General features: G+C 44.2%; 1 protein-coding gene across 1 annotated transcript; it reads right to left on the reverse strand.

Moving 5' to 3' along the window:
• Nucleotides 1–8,836: 8,836 nt before the first annotated feature.
• LOC146424298 (glutamate receptor ionotropic, NMDA 3A-like) lies at nucleotides 8,837–16,970 on the reverse strand. Its single transcript, XM_085042508.1, has 2 exons — nucleotides 16,339–16,970; nucleotides 8,837–10,158 (listed from the first exon to the last, which is right to left on the reverse strand). The coding sequence occupies exons 1-2, from the start codon at nucleotides 16,948–16,950 to the stop codon at nucleotides 10,147–10,149; spliced, it is 624 nt and encodes a 207-aa protein (XP_084898634.1). The 5' UTR covers nucleotides 16,951–16,970; the 3' UTR covers nucleotides 8,837–10,146.
• Nucleotides 16,971–17,170: the final 200 nt, after the last annotated feature.

Raw genomic sequence — 17,170 nt, forward strand, 5'->3', positions numbered from 1 at the left:
CTTGGCTTAAAATCAGGATCAAAATTTAAACAACTTCACTTGATGTTTCTTATTTAATACACCAAGGATTTAATTAGAAAATGGGAAATTAGAAAGAAGAGCTAAATTGACTCTCAGGGCATGGGATGAGCAGGGGAAAAAAAAGTCACACATCTCTTTTAAAAACAAATACAGTCTGCATGTGATGGGACTCAGGGAGATGACAAAGGGGACAAAGGGGCCACTGGGATGTGCTGTCCTGAGTGGACTTGCAATGCCTCTTGCTGCCCACCTGAAGCCCACAGTGCTGGCCAGGGTCAGAGGGGCTCATCCTGCATGGGCATCCTCAGCTCGCTGGGTACTTTTCTCTCATCAGGCAGTGATGTTACTTCCCTCAGCAGGGGACAAACCCAAATGAGCTAGGAGGTGTGATGTTTTTTAGGTCCTCAGCTGCAGACTTACAACCTTTCAACACCAGACAGGGATCTGAACTTCCGAAAACACACCAAAGCCTGGTGGTTCTACCCACTGCAAACGTTTTAAACGCTGCTCCCTACTTTTAATTCCCAATACCAACTTAATACACTGTCATTAACAAATTGACAGAAACCTGAAAGATGAGCATGCCGCGCAGAAGTTTTGTGGAAATTGCTTTTCCCGAGCGTGCAAACCACAAAATGAGGCAAGATCCTGCAATCAGGAGGCGCCCACCCCCCGCCCCCAAAGGCAGAAGCGTTTGAGTTTCCAATAAAGCGTTATAGCAACGACCCACAAAAGTGTGTGACTGCACAGAGCCTGTTACTAGGCACATGGGGAGAGGAGGAGGAGGAGGAGGAGGAGAGGAAGAAGAAGAAGAAGGGGCACCGGCTGGCTGTTGAATATGGAAGCTGAGCAATCCGGTTTGAGATCCCTGCCTCATCTCAGCGAGCAAACCCTGCTCTGTAAAATGGGGACAACCCCCTCCACAGTGCCCCAGGGGGACACATCACCACCAGCCTTCTCACCCATCCTAAGGCTTACAGCAAGAGAAATACTTCACAGGCTTTTACACAGGCAGGGATCAGAGGGGAAAGAGGAAAAAAAAAGAAAGGGGTTAAGCAATACATCTTGGAGAATAAACAAGACTTTGCCAGAAGCAGAGTATAACTCTCAAATATTCACTTTGCTGTGCTAGACACAACTGCCTCAATATATTAAAAAAAAAAAAGGAAGTAACAGCCATTTATTTTGTGTGTTGTTAAATAATTTGGTCATTTGCACGATTACACTACCCTGGTGCATTGGTATGTCCTTTCAACATCCCCCTGACAATCACCTCATCAGGAACCAATGTCTGTGAGAATTTGGGTACAGTGATTTCCTCCTTAATTTTAAGGGGGTAAGCAACTTACTAATGGTGCACTGTATTCCAAAAGAGTCCTGGATACAGTCATGAAATGAGACCTTGCTGAAGTAGGTATCTCAGAGGGCAGAAAGTGGTTTACAGACAGTACTGTGGGGAGGTTTGGGAGAATGTGCCAAAAATCATCACCCATCTCTGTCTCATTTTTTGATTTATAATGTGCAAGATCATCAAGTAAGAATTTACAGCTCCTGCTTGTGACTCAATCTTCTGAGCTGATCTAAATGCCTGACAGAAAATACACAACAACTTCACCTCCCTATTACACACAAAAACTTGCACCGACTACTGCTACCAGTTTTGTTTAACTCCTCACCTATCGTGGTCATTTAGATCAACAATGAAGCGATTGCACAAAATTTGTAAATCACAATGAAATATGAATCATACATCCCTCCTTTGAATCATGTTTTGATTCAGTGGAGCAGTGGTAACTGAGGCTTTAAGCAATGTGTCTATCCATAAATAACTCAGCATACTGCTCCTACCAGGCAAGAGCTTTCATGGTAGGGAAGTTCAGTACACTTGTGGAAAAAAAATGGTGAGAAGCAGGTGGACAAACTGTTGAGACAGAATTAAATACCAGTTTCACTTATTTATAAATTAAGTTCTTTATCTTACCTATTTATGGAAAAACTTATGTGTACTGATACCTGACATTGCTTGAGGGGGAAAGGGAAAAAACTTTTTTTTTGGGAGGTTAAAAAAGTTAATGAGAGATAATGAGAGATAATGAAAGCAACAATTTAATAGCCTGGACGTTACTGATGGGAAGAATGCTTTGCAGCATGGAAAATATTAGAAAGGCCTACAAAATCTAGTTTTTGATGCTGGTTATATCTTCTCTGTTGCAATTCCTTTTACTTTCCACTGGCTAGATACCCTTCTATTACAAAATAAAATCTTATCATCTCCCTTATAAGTTAACATGTCTCCTCCTTAGAATGATGTAGGGTTTGCAAAACTCTGACAGCTGAAAAGCCACTACACTCATCGCAGAGCACCAATTACCCAAGCACATTGGGCTTTTAGTTCCTTTATTAAGAGCTTTGAGCTTTAGGATCTGCTTGGGCTGCACATTTCCGTGAGTCAAAAGGTTCTCAAACATGCTGAACGAAATGAATCAATAAACTCTTGTCTGCTTGAGCTTCCTACAGACACACAAGATCTTTCTCCCTCATGGCTCAGCTCTCCCTGCCCTGATCCGTGGGGTGATGCCTACAGACACTACACTCTCCACAAGTCAGCTTTTTGACCCTCTAGACAGCCAATGAGCTATTGCACCCAACAAAGAGGCTCTCAGCTCCTAGAAATTGCCTCTCTGAGAGTTTTGATGCACTTGGACAGCCACTGATTGGGTCTGTGGGTGATCCAGGTGTGGCTGGGACAAGCATCATCTTTATCTGCATCTCTGCAAATCTGAAAGCATCAAATGCATTAATGGATCTGTCTGCGTAGTCTGCCCTCCTCTGCACTTAGAAACTTCTAACTTACAAGTGACTTGCAGACTCTAAAAACACAGCAGGTGTGACTCCTCTCAAACAGCTCCTCAGTCATCAGAGCCACTAATCCTCCGACAGCTTCGCCAGTCCAGTGTTAACAAGACTAATTAACACAGTCAAGACTAGCACTACCAGTTCTACAGGCTAGAAGAAATAATGACATTCATGAATTTAGCAAACAAGACAGAAGTTATGAATTTAATGATCTGGGAGCCTGTCTTGAGTTATGCAAAACACACTGAGTTAGGTATTCACAAAATTGCTCCAGCGTAATTGTCGGCACGTGGATTGTTTGCAAAGAGCTTGCACAAACTACTTAGTGTTAATCATTTGTTCCGTGACATAGTTAGTCATGCACTATTTCTGCTCCTTGAGTGGGTGATTGTATCCTCCTGAAGGAGAGGGTAAGAACCAGCGAAAATGAGGCGCGCCCCGGGAGTTTAACACGGATAAGCGCCTTCGACAAAATACGGGAGCGTCATGTCTCACTAATCTCTGCAAGATGTTTGCCTCTCTCCATCCCCATGCAAATAATCCACGATGACTCTGCAGAGTCTGGTGAACCAAAGCCTGGGGACGAGGAATTCGCGTCGGCTATTTCTGGCACCGCGATTTTTTTTAACGCTCTGAACAAGGGGGAGTGTTGCAGAGGAGTATCTAATTCCCCCAGACAACCTGAGAGGAAGGGATGACAGATCACCGCTCCTAAGAGTTTGGCAAGAACATACAAACTGCTGTCTCTTTCTCTGCAGGAAACAGTACTGCTTCAGGGAGAGAGATCCTCCAATAAAAATAGTCACAAAAAAGAAGGATATTCCCTGAAGGCACAGGAATATCGGGATTTTTCTTCTTTTCACGTTTCAGTTTTCACTGTTTACATGACTGCAAATCTGACTGATTGACTGCAAGTCTCGGTCAGTTTTCCAAAAGATACAGAAACCTAGAATGGTTTGGGTTGGAAGGGATCTTAAGGACAATCTGGTTCCAACCCCTTGCCGTGGGCAGGGACACTTTCCACCACACCAGCTTGCTGCAAGCCTCATCCAACCTGGCCTTGAACACTTCCAGGGATGGGGAATGTATTACAGTTATTGCAGAAATGTGCAGAATTATACTGCCACACACTTCAGTGACCTGGGATGGAACTAAAGAAGGTGAAAAACTATAAGCTGAATTGAATTTTGTAGTAATAAAGCTTTGATACCCCAGAAGTACTCTGTTGAGGTACCTGGCAGATTGGAGTGAAACTGTCACCCAGCAGTGAGAATAAAAGCAACAGAGGGAGGCTCAGAGAAGCCAGAATCTTCTGTTAAAGGTTTGCTTGTCTTTTCTGGAAGGTAGCAAGGCAATCTTTGGAGAGCACTCTGCAAGAGACTGACAATTTTCTGCACACTTGAGCATAGATTGACACACATGAGGACTGAAACCAGGGCAGGGGTGGCCAGGCAAAGAGGAGTGAGGACCAAAACTCATGACAAGCGTGGATGCCACAGCACCACACAGCATTTTCAGTGGCAACCATGTCGTCATTGTCATGTCAGGCAGTCGTTGTTTGCAGACAGACAACATGTCATGGATTATTCTGACATCCCTTGGCAGCTTTTAATCTTCCAGAGGAGACTTCTGACAAAGCAGAGAAATACATCTGGACTTCTTCATGCCTGGCCTGGCAGACCAGCAGTTATTCCAGTACGCAGCCTGGTGTATTTTCCTGTGGTTTTAAATGTATTGAAGAAGATTGAATTTCCCGTTTGAGTCCTCTGTTCAGTGGTCAGACTGCAGACTCATTTCTCCCCTTCTTACTGACAATAATAACCCATTTTGCTGCTTATTATTCTCCAATAAAATTGCAATAATTTTGTATGACTCTCAGAAGACATGCATTTGCTCTCATAGTGCTGGCATATGGATCTACAAAAAGATGAATTGTCTGAATTATTCTTGATCATACTTAGTAAATGGCTTTCTATAGGTTTTTAAGCAAAGTGGGAACTCTCTGGTGAAAATAAATCAAATTCAGGTAAAATTAAAGGTCAGAGTTGATAGAAGTCTAAAGTTTACTTATGAATATATTGTTAGTATCACAGCAACAAAGCCACAGATGCTGTTGGACTAGTTCTTCATTCAAAGTTAAGCAATACCACACTTAAATGAAGTCTGAATAAATTTTTTTTAATGACGTCAATTGCATCAGAAACAGCATGCAGGCACTCACACAACTGAAATTACTTGCTTCAGCTGTTCTTATTCTCCTCAACATGAACATTCTCCCTTTTCCATGAACATTTCAGTAATCAAATTACACTAGGACAAATGCTCATAGAAAATGCTTGGCAAAACCAAACACTTGCAGTGTACTTGCAAGTTCCACATTTCATGTACATCTCCAATTCCTGTGTTAATCAGACTAGGCAAAAAAACCCTCATGGGCTTAGTTAAGCAACCAAAACTGTATCTCATATTGCTCGTTACTCAAGGCCAGTGAAGTAAAAGGAGGCACTCTCACAGATGTTTTGGAAAGCTCTGGGGTGCTGCCACTCCTTTGTTCTGGCTTGTTCCAGAAATTTCAGGTGGTTTTTAGGCAGAAAAAAAAGTCTGTGATTATCAGATGTATTATTCACTGTGAATTCTCACTTCATTTTCCTCTTAAAATACACTTCTGGAGAGGAATTCAAGGGCAGTATGAGCTGGGCAACAAGCTCCCATTCTCTGTCAAACAGAGCATCTTCCTCCTGGTAATCATGTGGCACTGGCTGCATCCCACCACAGGTCTAAATTTGCCACTTATGAACCTGTCAGGGTTGTGAACACCCCAGGAGGACATCGTGGCACAGCTCACTTCCACATAACTGCATGTTACATATTTATATGCACTGTCAAAATGGTGGGAAGATACGAAACTGTGTTTCACTGGAATCTAGCAGGCTGAGCTATTTATAAATAAGTGCCTTATTTTTGGTGCTCTTCAGTGCAGATGAACAGTGAGTGATGAGCAATTTATGTTGCTGATCATTTGTATCACAATAGAGCCTTGCAGCCTTTTTCTGCAGTTTATAGACTCTGTAAGTTCAGGATCTGTAGTATCCTACAGGACCTCAGAACAAAGACCAATGGGCAAGATAAAGAAAGGATGAAATGAGCATGCCACACTGAAAATGGAAGAGCAGATAGATAACAGTGCAACTGAAAAAATATTTGAGCACTCGTGGGGATTTTGGCCATCAATATTCAAAACAGACCCACCACCCATTTCTCTCCCTTAAAACAAACTCTCAGTGTGAAGGAATCCTTTCCCAAGAGTATTCCACACTGAGGGGTTTTCCATTTAAACAAAAGAAGATAACATTAAACAAAATATGGCGTAATGAACATGAAATAAAAGTCATTAGAAGGATGACATGCTCTGAAGAAATCTTAGGGGTATAGCTGAAGGAAAAAAGCAGGTTTTAATTAACAAGCTTGTAAGCACCCTGTACTATGTAAATAATTCATGTGTATAAAAAGATAATCATAAGGATGACTGAATAATCACAATTTTGGCTTTCCTGTGTTGACTGCTGATGCAAGATTCCTAATCAGATGCCACAGGAGCATTGTTAACCATACCAGCCTATCCAGCTTGTTTCTACTCCGATATATTGTGATAGCAACTTTTAAAGAGGTGATTAATACGTGTTTTTTCTCTCCCCAGAATCTTTTAAGATCAAACACTGGTGCCATGTTTTAGTATTTCCCTGATCATGAGCTCTGCAGCAGATACTTTCACAGATCACAGAATCATAGAACGATTTGGGCTGGAAATGACCTTAAAGACCATCCCATTCCAACCCTCTTCCAGGGCAGGGACACCTTCCACCAGACCAGGTTGCTCAGAGCTCCATCCAGCCTGGCTTTCAACACTTCCAGGGATGGAAGATGAGACATCCGAAATTTTCACTCCTCAACGCTTAAACAAAACATACTAATGCTTTTTGCTGTAACTATTTACTCAGGTTTGCCTCAAGCCTGTCAGTAGGTATCTGTTTGTCCCCTTGGAGCTCTATAGTTTATCACCCATCACACACAAAATTTAGGCAGAGGAAACCCAAGACCATAAACCCTTCACCTTGTTGCCCTTCCAAGGCAGAGATAAAATCAGCTCCATGGTATTAGCACACTAAAACAATGTAAATCACAGATAAAACACTTTCAGAGGTCTCTCAAAGGAGGGGAGCCATCAGCTCCAAGTAAAGGTCAGATTTGTTTTCCCCACTTTTGATACTTACCCTGAGTATAGAAAATTCTTAAAAACAACTGCTGCCCTACAGAAAGCTGTTGCATATGAGTGAGCCTTGCACACTGAGAAAGTGATAAATAATTATGCTTTCACCTAAAATAGCACTGGAAAATTATCAAACTGTGAACTCAGTGATACCAACTTTTCATCTGATTTGCAAAATAAAAAGATCTTTTTAAGCCAGTTTGAGTGAATATGCTATTAAAATGAGTGTAATGCAACTGCTTTATCAGTAGCATCATTGAGAGGGCCTGGTGCATAATTCAGCTGCTCTTTCTGGTTATTATTTGCTACATCTAATAGTTCTTTCTTTGCAACAAATGCAAAACTTCATTTTTAAAATCTCAGTTGATGCTTGAAGATCTATCTTGTCTTTTAACACTGTCTTAAGTTAGAAAGTCTTGTAAAATGTCTTATGAACAGCATGGGCAATCATTTCCTTCAGAGTCTTAAAGAAGCTGGAAGTGGGATAGCATGCCTTCAGGGAAATACTAAGAGTTTAAAATATGCCTGTGCAGCACATTCATAGATTTTTATAATCCATTTCAAATACTTTCCACATTGTAAAACAGGCTTTGGAAACTATCATCACAGATGAAAGCTGGTGAAGAAAGAGTAATAAAAATACCATAGAAAGAAGAGAAAAAAATGGTGCCTGCTTCTTCTGAGCTCCCCAACATTTGATTTTTCCTGTATAACAATAAGAATGGAATGATCACAGTAATTTCTCCATTTGCTGAGGTTTGGTGTCAGCTGAGGTGCACCTTTGCCCACCTCCACTCCTCCACCTCTCCATCTGCAGCCTGCAGCCACCCAGGCTGAAACACTTCAGATCAAAGTTAATTATCCAGCACTAACACCACACACCAGACCTTTCCAAACCACTGCCAGCTGGAAACCTTCCCATCAGCTCCTGAGGGCTCTCCCAGCTCACCATTCCTGCACAGGGAGCACCAGAGAGGTTCAGTTCCCTCCCCACTCCCTGCTCAGGCACGGAGAGCTTGCCTGGCATGGGGTGGCATTTGCTCTCTGCTCGTACCAACAGGGCTTTTCTGAGCTCCAGGGATGCAACATCCTCACCAGTGGCTGCAGGGATCTACACTGTGGGGAAATGACACACAGAGCTCAGGTCTGAGTGGTGAACATGACATAAACAAATTCACAAGCCGGCATTTTTAGGAACATAATATTGAAGATTTATTAGGAGAGCAAAGACTTACAGCTGGGCGGGATTGGCTGGTTTGCCTTATTCTCAGTCCCGCGCCTTATTCATTTTAATGTGTGCTTAAGTACTTTCTGTAACTGTTACATATTCATTAAGTCCAAAAAAACTATTTACACTCCAATCATCCCTCCTTCTTCACTCTTTGCCCCTGTCTGCTCGGCTGGCCACATCTTGGTCTTCTGGTTTGTCACAGGGCTGAGAACTGAAGTCTTCTAGAGCCCTAATTCACTTGTGGCTGACACTCTTCTCAGGGAGGTGTGACTGTAAATAACAGATTTCCTGGGATGCATGAGATCTGTTTCTTTTTCTTCCTTCAGGGTGTCTTGATCTCTGGCTTTGTGGCTTATCAGTTTAAAAGACATGTATTACCATGTATTTCTTACTACATTTCTAGCAAGCATACTATTTATATACTATATAAACTATTACAGAGTTTATAATTCACTCTTTGTTTCTACTTAATTGTATTTTATCTAAGTGCTACTTTACATAGTACCTTATCACTTATAAATGCTAAATTCATGTATGCAAAAGCCAACTTTCACTATCCACTCATTTATCCCAAACGTGAACAGGGGGATGTTCTGGAGCCCTGTCTGCAGCCAAATACCAGTCTTGAGGCCTGCTGCACAAAAACCTTGGGCTGAAATGCCCCACAAAGGCAGCACATAATGTAACAATGATTGTGGTGTGCCTGTCCCTGCTCTTAATGGAGCTGTCCATAATTACCAGGAGCGATGTCATCAGCTTGCTGTGACAGCTGTGAAGCACTTGGGGCCAGGCTGTGAACTTGTGAGTCACACTGATGAGGAGCCCCTTGAACAAGCAGCTCTGCTCGAGTGTGACTCCCTTAATAAATGAATCATCTATCAGTGCTGCCTACTCAAGCTTAAATCCTTCCCTCAGTTCTCCTGCAACTTCCACCATCTGTACATCCTTTCCCTGTGGTGGTGAGAACCAATTTGGCTGATTGACAGGGTTTTGGGGAAAATGCGGAGTCTTTCAGGGCCAGACCAGAAGAACAGTTGCTAATGTCCACAGATCCAACCCTAAAGTCCCTGTGCCTGCATCTGCTCCTGTTTATCAGGAAATCACTTCTGGGTACCTACTGCCATGATGCTGCATGCATCCCAGTAACCTGGTGCTCTGAAATCCTAACCAGGAGATGTCTTACCCAGGGACCTAGAGCATCACGAGGGACTCCTACCATAATTCTCAGCATCAAGTACAAAAAAAGGCTTCCATTAATCACAGCCAACCACACCAAGTCCTCACACCCTTCACAAGACATCACTGGCATCAGCAATGAGCCACTATCTACTTTGACATAACTACTGTTCCCATCACTTCTTCCTAGATGGTGGTCTAATCAGTTTCCTGAGAGGTCTGCAGGGAAGACAGAGCATTTTTGGGGGGCAAAATGCTATTCTGGACAAGCATTACTCACTGTAAGTAACTGTCCTTAGCCAGGGATGAATACAGCCCTGTTAATTCAACCCTGATTTGGGCAAGCTATTTTTCTCTGTGCTTGCTGATCCAAGCTCTTGGTCCAGTGCTTTCCCACAAAATTCAGTTCCCTTGTTTTCATGCTGCTGGAACCACAAAAAGTAAAGAGATGGGGAAGGGCACCTCTTCTTCCTCTTCTCAATTCAGCTTATTTTCTCCCTCTCTCCTCCTGCGTCACTGGCATGTGATGTTTCCAGTTTTCTTGCTTCCTTTTCTTGTTTTCTTCCTCCTCTTTTCTCTGGATGCTTTCAGCTCTTCAGAAGAAACTCTGCAATGCACAGCTATTTGCATTGCAGTGAGATCTGGTGCACTCTCCCATTCAATCAAATTGGGTAGACAACCCTTCCACTCTTTAAAACCCCTTCAGTAAGATCTACAGAAACATTGGTTTGCAGTCTGAGTCTTTGTTGGAAGGCAAATTTAGATTTTTTAAAGAAACTGCTTTTCCCAGTGTTCTGCTGATTACAATAAATACAAAAATTCTATCCATGTTATGCCTGGTTTTCTGTCACGTTTAAAAACTAATTAGAAATCCAGAGAGGGAAATAATAGAACAGGATAAAGATTTTATTTGAGGGCTTAAAACTATAGCTAGATCCAGCACAGCCTACAGTCGTAACACTACATGTTTTCAATATTTCATGGGTTTAAATAGTAAAAAATTTATTAAATATACCCTAAGTGAGAACTTTTGTAAGTAGTCTTTGAATTTAGTCACAAGCAATAAATTGAATAACATAAAACATTGCACGATCCTTGGTTGTTTTCTACTTTCCACAGCTCTGCTTCCATTTTTTGTGGAAAGATGGGTACTTTCTCTTGCTTTCATGGACAAATTCTTGTGGGAAATTATACTGAATACTCCAACTTACTTTTCTTTGTTAACAATCTGTTCAGTACAGCAAGTTATGTACTCATATAGAATCTGACAGCAGGTTGTCTTTAAATTTGTCTATTTTAGGCCAAATTATAATTTTTACTTAGTGGATTAAGCCAAGGATTCTTTGATGTTTCTTCTGATAATGCCTGTCCTTCAGCAAAGTAATAATCAATGATTTAACGCTGTCATTTTTAATCACTCATCACTGACAGGAGTTTGTGCAGTGTGTTATGAAAGACCTAGCAGTGAGGAAGACATTGTTTTGTGAACACTCAGAAGAGAAAAAAAAAAGCTAAACCCAAAATAAACATCACGTATGGTACTGAATTTGATGTTAACTTAGCTTTTCCTGCATCAGAGAATCAGCATGGGATGAGGAATGAGAAAATCTTGTTACTGGCCAGCTCCAAAAGAGAACTATCCCAGTGGAGTTCTGGCTCTTTCTTTCTCCATGGCACTTTAAAATTAAGGATCCAGAAGAGAGAACTGAAGTAAAAACATTCTCACCACTTTTCTGCATTCTGAAAAGGGGCTTTTTACAGCTGTGATTAACCTATTCCTTCTTAAAGTCTCTAAATCTAATAAAGAGAGTATGGGTTTTTTGCATCTTTCTTTGTTCCATGCCAAGATTCTGGATAGAGGAACTACCACCGAGGTGTCTGGCTGAAAAAGAAGCATTTTTTTGCACATCCTCTCAATTTCTGTCCTTGACTCTTCTCAAGGCCCTTCTCATAAACCCTCCTGAAGTGCCCAAAAGGCATGTGCCACACTATTTACCCAGTGTGAGGTGGGGTGAGGAGGGTTGGTGACCACGGGGAAAGACTGAACACACATTCCTCATCTACACAGAAACTAGCACAAGCTTCCAAAATCTGGATGAAGACAGATTAGCAATGACAGTTTGAATTACCAGAGCCTGCAGCCAAGCATGTGTGTTGCATCGTCTCCCTGGAAAACGGAATTATTACAACTTTTTTTTCCCCAACAAAAATCACTTTTCTGCAAAAATGAAATTCTGGCTCCAAGGAGGAAAGAAAAAAGTAACTTTGGGCATTTAGTTGGGCAGGAGCTTTTCCACATCTCCATCCCTTTGCTGTAATTTCTGCCTGCCCTCACTGGTGCAAAGCACAGCCAGTGTCTGTGACCCCTGAGGACACTGCATTCACACTGGTATTCCTGTCTATTTCCAAAACAGAAAGACCTACAATTCCTCATCCAGGGTGGTTTGGTATATATATGTCTATAAATTAGAAAGCTGTTAAAAAAAAAAAAGCTTAATTCCTTTCAAAACAAATGAAAAAATTAAACGTTTATAGGCAGTTTCTTTTTATAACATCTGTTCTGAGGCTGAGCTTGCTAATTCACTGGAAAATTCAGTTTAACCTGGATTTAGTTTATTTATTATTTTGACCCTTTTTGAAGTCATAGCAGTAATCAGTAGTTCTGCAGTTGCAGTTTGTCAAGAAACCAGGTAAAGAACAGACTGGCAGGGACTGATGATTTGCAATTACTTTATTCTGTTTAGTTGCTCTGAAAAGATTCCTTTTCATGTTAACAGACATCAGACATGCTGTTTTATCTGAAACCCACTAAAAATACTCCCTCAAATTCAGAGAACACTGCTGCAAACATGACCTCCCCTGTGTTTCTGATACTATCACCAACAAAATGGATATCACGGGCTATTCTTCCCAGACTCTCAGCTCAGTGCTGTAGTACTAGAAACAATATCACTCTATTTATTTATGGTTCATGTTCTCTGGATCTTTCCCTGTTCCATCCCTGGGAAAATTATTAATGATGCTGGCAATATTGGAACGAAAAAATAAAGTGCTTCTCTTGATACAAACATATATAAGGTGACAAGCCCTGCCTCAGTGGCATCAGTGCTTGTGAGCTGCTGTCTCCAAAATAATGAGCTGTCAAAGCTTCACTGCAATTTGCATTTGTGTTAGTAGTAAAGAAATACAGAGGGTTTTTTGCTTGCTGAATGACAGTGTTAAATTGTTACTTTTGCTTCCTGAGCGTGAAAATTTACTGAAATGACAGTAAAGTGGGAAAAGTAAACAGCATTTTTCAGGTCACAACAACATTTGGATTTACTATCAGTGCATGTTAGTAATTAAATCACGGATGTAAAGTAAAAAAGCATGTCATGTTTTACTCTGTGCAGCTTCTCTTGAAGCCAACACACTCCTGAACCTCCAGAGTAAGCTGTTGCTCGTGGGAGAACAAGTTCTGTACCACACGTTGTGATGGCTGTTATCTTGTGATTGTTAAAGTCATGGGGAAAGACTCTTTGCTCTCTCTCTTTTTTTTTTAGCTTCAGGGTGGCAGAATTTAATGAAAAATGGATTTTTAAAGATGCTTGAACAGACAGAAAACTGTTGAAAAGAAGTCTAGGTATCTTAGATGACAGTAGTCGCCCATCTGTGGATTTCCTCTCACGTTACACATCTGAAGCATTACTATCATCAAATATCACAGAGACAATAGGAAATATCACTGAAATGTATTTCAGTTCCACATCCTTATCTTCCTTTCCATTCTAAGCTTTGGTTTTTGCCATGTTAGGGAAGATTTGCTCAAAGATCAAAGTGCTTTTCAATTGCAGTGAATATTTGCCTATTTTAAACTTCTCCTTGAGGTAATAATTTTAACACCCACCAGCAGTACAAGACATTGCACCTGTCCTGGTGTCATGTGGAAAATAAGACCTTGCTAGACATTGCTTGCCTTAAAACCACCCTAATAAAAGATTGGAATGCTGAGGAGAAGCAGTATGAGGCAGCATCTAGTGAACACTGGGTTTGTTATCATGTTTGCCATGGTCTTCACATGCAGACAGTGCAAAATGCTCCCCAAGGGCAAACAAGTTTTGGGTGTGCTTCTGTTCCTGCCTGGAAGGAAGATACCTGCAGGCACTCCCAAGCTGCAGTGGTTTTGTGGGAGGGAAGATGTTCTGCCCAAGCATCAGTAGGAAGGGTGACCCCAGGGGTGCCAATTTAGAAGCAGGGTTAGGTATCAGTCTTCTTTTCTTCTCTCAAAATCTGGATGCTGGGCCTATCAGCAAAATCTGCCTCATCTACAATGACTTAATTTACAATTGCCTCCCCTGGGATGGCCAGTCAGTAGAAGAGGCCAGTCTGGAGCTCCAGACAGCTGCAGAGACAGGAAGGTGACAGGTCTATGGCATGCTCATTTCATGCCAGTGCTGGCATGGGACTGTGAGCAACACCAAATCCCTGCCTGCAACAGAGACTGCTGAGGCAAACAATTTCAGGCACTCCCAGGTCCAATTTCCAAGCTGCTGGAAATCCTGTGACTCTAGGAAGTATGCAAGGTAAGGCTGCTGGAGCACTGCTTCCAGCATTAGCCTTAAAATTGTATTTATTAAGTGAAAGTTTGAAAAAAACAGTGTTTGGAAAGATGTCAGCCCCTCCAAGACAATCTTGAGAGATTAATACACTTGTATTGCCTGTTGGCTTTTGAATAAGACTGAGTTGTTGGGTTTTTTTCTGTTTTCATCCACAGAGCCTCAAAAAGTAATTTTTTTTAGCTCAGCTGGAAGAAAAATGGACTCTGTTCAGTACAGGTTCAGTGCCAGGCATTGGTTTCACTGTCACTGAAGACAAAGCCAGTTAAAGTCTGCTTAAGAACAGAGTCCTGATTTGGACAGACAGATCCACTGGGCTCCCTGCTGAGAAAAATTTGAAAGTTAAGCAGGAGCTTTGAAGTCTGTGGAAAGCAGCAATGAAATCTAACCCTGTGCCACATGTGTTGAACACATCTGGTGAACTTGGGCAGCTTTGGGTGAACTTAGACCCTTCTCTGAGATGGAAGATAAAATAATTCCAACGGCCAGAAGAAGGAAATACTGGGTTCAGGATTTGGTCCTCGGGGAGCTTTGGCTGTTGACTCCAGCACCATTGTGACTGCAGATGCCAGGCTGGTAAATGTGGCAGCAAACTTGGGTGCTACTGGCATTATCAATAACAGAATTCAGCAGCACTGGTTACCCCTGAGTTTCTGCATAAATCTAGAGACACCTGAGTTACAAGGGTTTTCCTGAGGTAGAGAAACCTAGCTGAATTAAAGGGGCTGCATAAGAGCTGGAGAGGGGATTTTGACAAGGGCACAGAGTGACAGCATGAGAGACAGTGGCATCAAAGCACAGAAGAGCAGCGTTAGATGAGATATTGGGAATAAATCCTTCCCTGTGAGGGAGATGAGGCACTGGCACAGGTTGCCCAGAGAAGCTGTATCTATCCCATCCCTGCAAGTGTCCAAGGCCAGAAAGGCCAGGCTGGATGGGGCTTGGAACAAGCTGGGATAGTGGAAGGTGTCCCTGCCCAAGGCAGGGGCTGGAATGAGATCATCTTTAAGGTCCCTTCCAACCAAAACCGTCCTGTGATTCAGAGCAGCATACAGCAGCCACATCTTCAGTTACAGACTAGGAGCTACCTAACACAGACTTTATTTTTCTATCTTTTCTGTCACAATTCAAACATGCAAGAACTGAAAAAAAACCCCACATCCACAGATATTTAACAGTGATCCAGGCTGTGGTTTATATTTGCTTCTGCAAAGCAAATTCACTTGGCAATCTTTTCTTCTGATCACATTTTGAGAGCAAAGTTGAGTGTTTTTATATAAAACAACTATTTATCCCATAATCGAAAGGCATCTTGTATCATTTTACTTAAGACTTCCCTTGCACAGGCCTTACAGAATAGCACATTTTCTTCCAACTCTTTTACCTGATGATTACTCCTGGCATCAAACACACAGCCGTAAAATACTGTACTATTACCTTTTTCCAGAGTGTGTTGCCATCTTTGTATGATACAAAGTTTAGCTCCCGATGCTACTTCTATTTGTGCCTACGACTGTCAAACACAAAAAATTCAGTTTCTGCTATTTAGCTACACAATCAAACAGTAAGACCAGGCTGCAGTTACCACTACTTTAGTTAGGAAGCTCGAATTGGCAAAAATCTCATCTAGTAAAGACATATGAACTGTATGAGTACCGAAAATCCTGACACTTTAGCTCAGCTCGATGCAAAGTCGAGTCACAGTGAACAACTTCCCTGAGAAGTGTCACCTGGCGAACAACCTGCAGTGTCCATACGCAGACCACAGCATTGAGACCGACAACAAACATACACTCTGAGAGCCATTTGGGGGTTTCCTGGTTTGCCCTTCCCCCCCCCCCCCCAACGACCTGATGTGCAAAGCGTGTCATTCACAACTTAACGTGGTGAATGACTCCGGGTTCACAACTTTGCTTGTGCCACCGAGCTCTGCGTGCCTTTCCACAGAGAGGATGCTTGTCCCCGACCACCCCGGGGCTGACACCCAGGGGTAAAGCGGAAGGGGGTGCCCAAAGGAGGGAGGGACCAGAGAACGACGCTGGCTGCCCCGGGGTGCGAGCGCTTCTCCCTCGGTCAAAGTGCTCCCGCCGCGACCCCTGCCAGGCTCCCACGCCCATCCCACGCCCATTGCCCGCAGGGTACCCGGGGCGCTGCCCTGCCCACCGCTTCCCCCCGTGCCCTCCGCGCCTTACCAGGCTCCGCCGGGGGAACTCGCCCAGCACGATGCTGACCACCGGGATGCGCAGCGCCGCCGAGATGAAGTCCAGCTCGAGCATCTCCCCACGGCTCTGCGGGAAGGCGAGGATGGCGGAGACCCCCTGCACCACCACGGTGTGGCAGAGGCTCTGCAGGAAGGAGACGGGGTCGTTGCTCCAGGAGGCGCTGGCTGAAGAGAAGGGGAAGAGGGGCAGGTCGCCCAGTCCCGCCTCGATCGCCATCACCACTTCCAGGGACAGGTTGTAGGGCAGCAGCCCGGGCACGCCGTTCAGGTTGGCCACGGCCAGCAGCAGCGCGTCCCGCGGCGAGGGGGGCGGCCGCCGCTGTCCCCCGCCGCCCCCCGCCCGCCGACCCCGCGGCCCCTCGGGGCGCCCGCCCGACGCCTCCCCGGGCCAGGCGGCGGCGGGGGCGGCCCGGGGCTGCAGGTGGGTGGCCCCCACTCGCACCGTGTGCCCGATGCGCCGCAGGATCTGGCAGGGCTGCGGGTGGGACGCGGAGCCGGGCACCGCCGCCAGCACCAGGGCGCAGGGCGGCAGCAGCAGCAGGCACGCCCGGCCCAGGACCCCGCGCACCCCCGGCCGACACATGGCCGGGCGCCCCCCGCCACCGCCTCCCCCGGCCCCGCCACCCGCATCAGCCGCCCCGCGGGCGGGCGACAGCGGCATCAGCCGCGGCGGGCGAGCCCCGCGCAGAGCCGCCCCCGCCGCCGCCCATGGGGCCGCCGCCGCCTCGCCCCCGCCCCGGGGCTGCGGGGAGGCTCAGCCCCCGGACCGCCCCCCTCGGTTCCGCGGGCCCGGGGCGGCACCC

This window comes from Lichenostomus cassidix, chromosome Z (assembly GCF_008360975.1).
Source record: "Lichenostomus cassidix isolate B80296 chromosome Z, HeHo_3.0, whole genome shotgun sequence".
NCBI lineage: Eukaryota > Metazoa > Chordata > Aves > Passeriformes > Meliphagidae > Lichenostomus > Lichenostomus cassidix.

Coding starts and splice junctions, on each gene's coding strand:
- LOC146424298 (XM_085042508.1), bottom strand. CDS start 16,950: ATGTGTCGGCCGGGGGTGCGCGGGGTCCTGGGCCGGGCGTGCCTGCTG.